Below are 10,000 nucleotides of genomic sequence, written 5' to 3'. Positions count from 1 at the left end.
TACAAATAGGTCGCACACATGTTTTTACTTTTAACACATCTTTAGATCAACTTCAGATTTATCCGTGAATTATAAGTTTTTAATTTGTTTGTTTGATGCTTTTTTGTCAAAGAAAACTGCAAAATATGTAATATTTTCCTTAAAAAAAATGTCAAAGTGGAATATATGATGGAGCTTTGAATTTTTTTAATTTTATTTTCTGTTTTTGGTTTGTTTTATGCCTTTTTGTCAAAGAAGATTGATTTTTATATGGCAAAAAAAAAAATGCAATATTTTAGGGATGGTTTTTCCTAAAAAAAATATTTTAAAAGTGAAATATTAGATGGAGCCTTGACGTTTTTTATTCATTTTTTAAATGGTTTTTTTATGCTTTTTTGTCAAATAAAACCGATTTTTATACAGCAAACACAAAATATGCAATATTTTCCCTAAAAAATATTTTAAAAGTGGAATATTTGATGGAGACTTGAGGTTTTTAGTATTTTTTTAAGCCTTTTCGTCAAACAAATTAGATTTTCATACGACAAACACACAAAACATGCAGAATTTTTCCTAGATAAATATTTTAGGAAATATTTTCCCTAAAAAAATATTTTTTAAAGTGGAATATTTGATGGAGCCTTAAAGTTTTTGTTTATTTTTTCAATGTTTTTTGTTTGTTTGAAGCCTTTTTGACGAAGAAAATATATATACTTTTTAAATGGCAAACATACAAAATATGCAATATTTCCCCCAAAAAATATAAAAAAAATTGAATATTTGATGGAGTCTTGACATTTTTTTAAACATTTAAAAAAAAAATTGTTTGTTTGATGCTTTCTGTAAAATAAAATAGATTTAACATGCAGAATTTTTCCTAGATAAATATTTTAGGGAATATTTTCCCTGCAAAAATATCTTAAAAGTGAAATAATTGTTGGAGCCTTGACATTTTTTTATTATTATTTCTAACGTTTTTGTTTGTTTTTGGCGTTTTCTGTCAAATGTTGTCAGATTTGTATACGGCAAACACACAAAATATGCAATATTTTCCCTAAGAAATATTTTAAAAGTGGAATATTTGATAGAGACTTGAGGTTTTTTATTAAGTTTTTAAGCCTTTTTGTCAAAGAAAAAAGATTTTCATATTGCAAACACACAAAACATGCAGTATTTGCCCTAAAAAAATATTTTTGGGGATATTTTCCCTAAAAAAATATATTTCAAAGTGGAATATTTGATAGAGCCTTAAAGTTTTTTATGTTTTTTTTTTTAATTTTTTTTGTTTGTTTTTTTGTAGCTGTTTTGACAAAGAAAATATATATCTTTTTTTAAATGGCAAACATTTAAAAAATATTTTAAAAAAATGGAATATTGGATGGAGCCTTGACATTTTCTAAAACATTTTAAATGTTTTGTTGTTTGTTTGATGCCTTTTTGTCAAAGAAAATGGATTTAAACATAGCAAACACACAAAATATGCAATATTTTAGGGAATAGTTTCTCTAAAAAAATATTTTAAAAGTGAAATATTTGATGGAGCCTTGACGTTTTTTTTTTATTATTTTTAGGGACCAAATGTCCCTTTGGGACAGAGAACCCTATTGAATTTCTAGCATTTTATTCTTTTTTTCTTTCTTTCTTTCGTTCTTTCTTTCTTTCTTTCTTTCTTTCTATATTATTATTTTGCAGCTTTGAGCTGTAATTTGACCCCCTTAAAATGCTTCAAAACTCACCAAATTTGACACACAGGACTGACGAACATTGCGATTTAATCAAAAAACCGAACTCCAAAACTAAAAATTGCGCTCTAGCGCCCCCTAGGAAGAAAACCACAGACAAAACTGCCTGTAACTTCCAGTAGGAATGTTGTAGCGACATGAAACCAAAACCTCTCACTTAGACCTAGATTTCACACACCGACGTTCTTCAGCAAAAATCAACAGGAAGTTTTCAATTCGCCCTTCAAAACAAAAGTTTTGTAAAAACACACCTTTGCCTCTTTGAGCTGTAATTTGACCCCCTTAACATGCTTCAATAGTTTTTATTACTGCTACGGTTTTGATTTTATCAGCCTTCAAAGAACCGCTGCACTGAAAACCATTTCAAAGATGGCCGCCGTGCGCAGACACGGTGAGGGAGACGTTTTTCCTTTTCGTTTTTTTCCGTACCGTCTGCTGCTGGTGCGCACGCACCAACATTCGTGAGGGAGGGGCTGTGATAGTCTATACCAAGATGGCTGTCAGGTGCCGTAGCTAAGCCGGTATGTTTTAAAGTTGTTGTTTGCCTGCATATCATAAAATCAATCAATCAATCAATCAATGTTTACTTATATAGCCCTAAATCACTAGTGTCTCAAAGGGCTGCACAAACCACTACGACATCCTCGGTAGGCCCACATAAGGGCAAGGAAAACTCACACCCAGTGGGACGTCGGTGACAATGATGACTATGAGAACCTTGGAGAGGAGGAAAGCAATGGATGTCGAGCGGGTCTAACATGATACTGTGAAAGTTCAATCTATAATGGATCCAACACAGTCGCGAGAGTCCAGTCCAAAGCGGATCCAACACAGCAGCGAGAGTCCCGTTCACAGCGGAGCCAGCAGGAAACCATCCCAAGCGGAGGCGGATCAGCAGCGCAGAGATGTCCCCAGCCGATACACAGGCAAGCATTACATGGCCACCGGATCGGACCGGACCCCTTCCACAAGGGAGAGTGGGACATAGAAGAAAAAGAAAAGAAACGGCAGATCAACTGGTCTAAAAAGGAGGTCTATTTAAAGGCTAGAGTATACAAATGAGTTTTAAGGTGAGACTTAAATGCTTCTACTGAGGTGGCATCTCGAACTGTTACCGGGAGGGCATTCCAGAGTACTGGAGCCCGAAATGAAAACGCTCTATAGCCCGCAGACTTTTTTTGGGCTTTGGGAATCACTAATAAGCCGGAGTACTTTGAACGCAGATTTCTTGCCGGGACATATGGTACAATACAATCGGCAAGATAGGATGGAGCTAGACCGTGAAGTATTTTATACGTAAGTAGTAAAACCTTAAAGTCACATCTTAAAAACAACCATCCAACATTTTACAACTAATTGTAAACTTATAGGTGCCGACCATCAGGGCCGAGTTGCGACGAGAGAGTGTGTCGATGTTAAAATATTATGCCGAGTTGGTAAGTCTATCTGTTTGCTAATAGTAGCTACTAGCCGTACCCATGTATTTTTTATAGGGTTGGGTATCGAGTATCGATTGGAACCGGGACTAACTTTCCGATTCTCCCGGAATCGTTCAAAAGTTTAAATTTTGATTCCTAGTTTTGATACCCGGTCCGGCGACCGGAAAAAAATAATAAGTCCGCCGACCCGGAGGAAGAAGCCGCTGAACACCAACGAAGAAGCGCCCGCTGCCGGAAGTGTTAGCATAGCCGAGCGAGTCAGTCAAGCATGGATAGTGGGCGTCGACGGTCGAAAACGTGGCTTTATTTTACTTAAAAAAATTAAATATCGGCGAAATGTAAGACGTGCGACAGTACTGTTTCGTGCTTAGGAGGGTGCACGTCGAACATGATGAAGCACCTCCGAGTTCATGGAGTACAAATAAATGTGTGTGCCGTCTTGGACAGGAGACACTACCTGTCCAGAACGCTCACGCATCCTCCCTGAGAAGGCGGATATGGTCATTTTTCTAAACAAGAACTGTCTCTGATTTTATACTCTACCTGCTGCTAATCTGGACTGGGTTTTGCAAGTTGTTTCTTATTGTTTATTTGCTTTTCTGCACCAGGTTAGCCCATCAGTGGGAGCACGGTAACATGTTTAAGTCCCTGCAGCATCACACACTTGTGTGTGTAAATGTGTTTTCATGAGGTTTTCAAAAATAAAGCTCTTTTGATGAAAGTGTACCCCTGTGAAAATGTATTCATAATCTATAATATTTATTAGGGATGTCCCGATCCGATATTGATATCGGAAATCGGTCCAATATTAGCCAAAAAAGTGAATATCGGATTTTATCGGACTGAATCTAAAAACTCCGATATAAGCGCTCCGATATAAGCTGTCCATTTGCCGCTGCAGCACTTCTATAATAGGTGACTGGTGTGATCACACTCCAACACAGTAGGTGGCGGCAATGCCCCTTAATTAACGTTGGTGGCGGCCGCGGAAGAAGAGCGTCTCTGATCCAGCATGCACAGCCCACGTGATCACAACAACGACAGCGCGTGTGCTCAGCAAAGTGTAGTGGTGTCGGCTGTGTGGAAGTATTTTAACTCACAGCATGCCGAAATGTTTATCTTCTTAAAAAAAAAATCTCCACATTATGCTCGGACTGCAGAAAGTGGAGAAGGAGGAGGAGGAGTAGTAAGGGTAGTCAGCACTGACTGATTATTATTTGTTTTATGCTCTTGTTATTAGAGTGATATGTTTATTGTGTTTACACTATTCTTCAGTGAAGACTAAGAGTAATTACTACATTGTTTTGGGCATAGTCAGTCAGTGAAACTGGAGCTGTGAACTCTTAATTTAGAGCAGTTGGACAGTGGACAATATTGTGTTGTTTTTGTGGTTTTTGTCCCTGCCCACAGTTGTTTCCAACATATGCTGACAGTAAAAAAATAACTGAAGTGAACTTGAATTGTTTGCACTTTAAAATGTTTTTTGTTTTTTTTATTGGATTTATTTAGGTTATTTTTCAGGGTCTTCTAATTTATTTTTAATTTATTCTTTTCAATTGTATAATTATGTTGGTATTAGTGGTTATTTTGCACTTTAAATATAACATTTTGTTTTTATTGGATTTGTTGAGGTAATACTCTTATGTTGAAAGTTAAAATTTATGTAATCAATTGGTTAATAATAAATGGGTCAGTTTTTCCTATACCTACTCTTGCTGACTATTGTTTTCTGTTTTAACACTACAACATCAGTAACAGTAACATCACTTTATCAAGCCTTTTCTAACATTCTACAAAACAAAATAAGGAATATATCGTGTCGTATTGATATCGGTATCGGCAAATACTCAAGGCTACAATATCGGTATCGTATCGGAAGTGAAAAAGTTGTATCGGGACATCCCTAATATTTATATTCAAGTTCATAGATTTTATATTTATATTCTAGTTGAACACAGCCCTGTGAGGAATTAATAGTAATATTCATAAAAAGTTAATAGAATTAAAATTGATGAAGAATGTCAGACTATTTCATTAAGAAAGACTGTAGGTTAGCTAACTCATTTAAAATATCCAAAACTTCTTTTTGACCCTGCCTTTTTAAAGAAAGAATTGGAATCGAGAATCGTCAGGAATCGGAATTAAAACAAAGAATCGGAATCGTTCGAATTCAAACGATAACCAACCCTAATTTTCAATGGGCGGTAAGCATCGGGTTTTTGTCCCGTTTCCTCCTATGTTTCTGCTCCGATTGAATTTCTTTGTATGTCGAGTCTTTATTTTGGGTACTTACATATGGTGCCTGACTGTTTTGGCCATCTGCACTTTTTATGTGCCGAGTTGGTAGGTCTATCTGTTTGCTAATAGTAGCTACTAGCCGTACCCATGTATTTTCATTCTAACTTATATCTGTCAGTAGACACGTTATGGAAGATAAAAACAACATTTATAATGCTAAGTAGTTCTAACTTATATCTGTCAGTAGACACATTATGGAAGGTAAAAACTACAACATTTATAATACTAAGTAGTTCTAAATTTATCAGTCAGTAGACACGTTATGGAAGGTAAAAACTACAATATAATACAAAGTAGTGTGTTGTTCTAACTTATATCTGGGAAGCCCAGACTTCCCTCTCCTCAGCCACATACTCGGTCCCGTCCATCGCTGCTTGCAGCTTTAATTTTTTGTTAGTTTTTTGTTGTTGTTTGTTTTATGCCTTTTTGTCAAAGAAACAGATTTTTATATGGCAAATACACAAAATTTTCAATATTTTCCCCCAAAAATATTTTCAAATTGGAATATTTGATGGAGCCCTGACGTTTTTTTTATGTTTTTTGTTTGTTTTATGCCTTTTAGTCCAAAAAAACAATGGCAAATACACAACATTTTTGCAATATTTTCCAAAAATATATTTTAAAAGTGGAATATTTGATGGAGACTTAAGGTTTTCATTATTATTATTTTTAAGGTTTTTGTTTGTTTGATGCCTATGTGTCAAAGAAAAATATTTTTTATATTTATATTTTCTCTAAAGAAATATTTCAAAGTGGAATATTTGAATAGGTCAATAATTCATTACAACATTTTTATTTATAATTATTCATTGAGAAATGACCATTTTAAATAAAAAATAAAAAAACAGCCTGCATTGCAGCTTTGTGTTATTAGTCAACTTTGCAACTTCTTCTCCTTACTTTTCACTTCTTTGCTCCTTTATTCCACTTTTCATGTCTTAATTTTTTTTTTTTTGGTCATGTGACCCTCCCCCGCAGCCGAGCTGATGATGGCGGAGGCGGTGGCCCTCATCAACACGCTGGACAAGTGGACCGTAGTGGACCAGCTGGTCATGTCCACTAAGACTCCGGAAAAGAAGATGATCTTCGGCAAAGGCAACTTCCAGACCCTTACAGGTAACGTGTGACACCGGCCGGCCGGCGTGGAGACTTGGCACCAAGACCCGGTTTCCCTCCCGCAGACAGGATCAGGAGGACGGCGGGCGTCACGGCGGTTTTTGTCAATGTGGAGCGTCTCTCCTCGTCCTCGGAGGTAAGGCGGGCTGAAGCCAGGTGCTGAGAGCAGACTGACCGAGCGTGCGCCCCCAGAGGGAGTTTGAGGAGGCCTGGGGGGTGAAGGTGCTGGACAGGTACTCCGTGGTCCTCCACATCTTCCGCTGCAACGCCAGAACCAAGGAGGCCAAGTTGCAGATCTCTCTGGCCGAGATCCCCCTGCTCAGGTAACCACTGCCATTTTGTTTTCTGCAACCCGAACCTGCTTGGTGGGATTTGTCCCTCCTTTTGAGACCCCACCACAAACACACCTCACCTTTTTGTAAACTAAGACTAAGAAACACATCTCCATACTTTTCCCAATTCATCATTTCACTATCAAATTAAACATTTTGAAATAATTTTTAAAATTGTTGTATTTAATGTTTTATTTTTATTTTAAATTATTTTATTATTGTTATAATTGTATTATTAATTTATCATTTTTATAAATATTTAAAAATATATATTATTTTTATCATGATTTACAGTAGGGTAAATAAGGATGTGTGCACCCTCACCATCTAGTGCCTACATTAAGGTCTGTGCGCTATAAAATGAGTAAAACATCACTACAGTCAAAACAGGTTACAAAAGCTCCTTCTAGTTGCATGAACATGGCCCAAAACCTATTTTTACACATTTTAGAGTTATAAAATATGTATTTTTTTTTCCAAGTTGATTTTTTGTAATTTGTGTGTATATGTGTATGTATATATATATATATATATATATATATATATATATATAAATATATAAATAAATTTATATATACACAGCTTCGAAGCGATTCTGGACCACCATCCGCCGCCTCAGGAAGGGGAAGCAGTGCACTGTCAACATCGTGTATGGTGGGGATGGTGTTCTGCTGACCTCAACTGCGGATGTTGTGGATAGGTGGAAGGAATACTTCGAAGAAGACCTCAATCCCACCAACACGTCTTCCTATGAGGAAGCAGTGCCTGGGGAATCTGTGGTGGGCTCTCCTATTTCTGGGGGTGAGGTTGCTGAGGTAGTTAAAAAGCTTCTCGGTGGCAAGGACCCAGGGGTGGATGAGACCCGCCCGGAGTTCCTTAAGGCTCTGGATGCTGTGGGGCTGTCTTGGTTGACAAGACTCTGCAGCATCGCGTGGACATTTGGGAAGGTACCTCTGGATTGGCAGACCGGGGTGGTGGTCCCTCTCTTTAAGAAGGGGAACCCAAGGGTGTGTTCCAACTATCGTGGGATCACACTCCTGAGCCTTCCCGGTAAGGTTTATTCTGGTGTACTGGAGAGGAGGCTACACCGGATAGTGGAACCTCGGATTCAGGAGGAACAGTGTGGTTTTCGTCCTGTTCGTGGAAATGTGGACCAGCTCTATATTCTCGGCAGGGTTCTTGAGGGTGCATGGGAGTTTGCCCAACCAGTCTACATGTGCTTTGTGGACTTGGGGAAGGCATTCGACCGTGTCCCTCGGGAAGTCCTGTGGGGAGTGCTCAGAGAGTATGGGGTATCGGACTGTCTTATTGTGGCGGTCCGCTCCCTGTATGATCAGTGTTAGATCTTGGTCCGCATTGCCGGCAGTAAGTCGAACACATTTCCAGTGAGGGTTGGACTCCGCCAAGGCTGTCCTTTGTCACCGATTCTGTTCATAACTTTTATGGACAGAATGTCTAGGCGCAGTCAAGGCGTTGAGAGGTTCCGGTTTGGTGACCGCGGGATTAGGTCTCTGCTTTTTGCAGATGATGTGGTCCTGATGGCTTCATCTGGCCGGGATCTTCAGCTCTCGCTGGATCAGTTTGCAGCCGAGTGTGAAGCGACCGGAATGAGAATCAGCACCTCCAAATCCGAATCCATGGTTCTCTCCTGGAAAAGGGTGGAGTGCCATCTCTGGTTTGGGGAGGAGACCCTGCCCCAAGTGGAAGAGTTCAAGTACCCAGGAGTCTTGTTCAAGAGTGAGGGAAGAGTGGATCGTGAGATCGACAGGCGGAGCGGTGCGGCGTCTTCAGTACTGCGGACCTTGTACCGATCTGTTGTGGTGAAGAAGGAGCTGAGCCGGAAGGCAAAGCTCTCAATTTACCGGTTGATCTACGTTCCCATCCTCACCTATGGCCATGAGCTTTGGGTCATGACCGAAAGGATAAGATCACGGGTCCAAGCGGCCGAATTTAGTTTCCTCCACCGGGTGGCGGGTAGGGTTGGGTATCGAGTATCATCCGATTTTCCCGGAATCGTTCAAAAGTTTAAATTTCGATTCCTAGTTTCGATACCCAGTCCGCCGACCGGAAAAAAAGAATAAGTCCGCCGACCGGAAAAAGAAGCCGCTGAACACCAACGAAGAAGCGCCCACCGCCGTAAGTGTTAGCATAACCGAGCCTATGTAGCCGAGCGAGTCAGTCAAGCATGGATAGTGGGCGTCGGCAGTCAAAAGTGTGGCTTTATTTTACTAAAAAAAATTTAAATATCGGCGAAATGTAACACGCGCGACAGGACTGTTTCGTGCTTAGGAGGGTGCACGTCGAACATGATGAAGCACCTCCGAGTTTATGGAGTACAAATAAATGCGTGTCCCGTCTTTGATGCGCTGCGCCGACCGTCCTCCTCTGCCTCTTCCTCTGGCTCCAGCTCCAGCTCCGACGCCCAGCCTGGCACTGCAGTCCGAATCCGATAAGTAAAACAATATATATGCAATAAATAATGCAGCTAACAATTTAGCCCGCGCATTTTTTCATAGACAATTTACAACCTGCTAGCCAGGCTCCGCGATATGCTCAGCGTACTCCGTTCACCGTAGCGGCAACGGGGAAGATGTCGGTGCCACAGACGGAAGAGTGCCACAGAAAGGTCACTGCACACATAGTCAAAAGACTGCATCCCTTTTCAGAGGTGGAATCTCCAACATTTAGGTTAGTTAAGCAATAACGTTAGAGCTAAGCTATTTGATACTGGGCTAAACAGTAACAGCAACATTACATGTTGGTTTATGTTTGCAGGGATATGGTGAAAACTCTCATCCTAAAATACATACCACCTTCCAGGGACTACCTGTCAAACACATTGATGGTACAAGAAAAAGCGGAATCGGAATCAAAACAAAGAATCAGAATCGTTCGAATTCAATCGATACCCAACCCTAGTGGCGGGGCTCTCCCTTATGGATAGGGTGAGAAGCTCTGCCATCCGGGAGGAACTCAAAGTAAAGCCGCTGCTCCTCCACATCGAGAGGAGCCAGATGAGGTGGTTCGGGCATCTGGTCAGGATGCCACCCGAACGCCTCCCTAGGGAGGCGTTTAGGGCACGTCCAACCGGTAG

General features: G+C 39.8%; 2 protein-coding genes across 4 annotated transcripts in view; one reads left to right on the top strand and one right to left on the bottom strand.

Moving 5' to 3' along the window:
- LOC133543404 (uncharacterized) overlaps positions 1–10,000 on the bottom strand; it is a 428,419-nt gene that overhangs the window by 55,974 nt on the left and 362,445 nt on the right. The window lies entirely within an intron of this gene.
- Positions 1–10,000, top strand: part of LOC133543470 (putative GTP-binding protein 6) — a 31,713-nt gene that overhangs the window by 10,964 nt on the left and 10,749 nt on the right. For both annotated transcript variants that reach the window (XM_061888043.1, XM_061888044.1), the window contains 3 exons: positions 6,437–6,574; positions 6,640–6,710; positions 6,767–6,897. In XM_061888043.1, the coding sequence (XP_061744027.1) occupies positions 6,437–6,574; positions 6,640–6,710; positions 6,767–6,897 (340 nt within the window). The remainder of the gene's footprint in view (positions 1–6,436; positions 6,575–6,639; positions 6,711–6,766; positions 6,898–10,000) is intronic.

Source organism: Nerophis ophidion, linkage group LG26, assembly GCF_033978795.1.
Source record: "Nerophis ophidion isolate RoL-2023_Sa linkage group LG26, RoL_Noph_v1.0, whole genome shotgun sequence".
In the NCBI taxonomy this organism is placed as follows: domain Eukaryota; kingdom Metazoa; phylum Chordata; class Actinopteri; order Syngnathiformes; family Syngnathidae; genus Nerophis; species Nerophis ophidion.
This window is presented reverse-complemented; position numbering and strand designations above follow the sequence as displayed.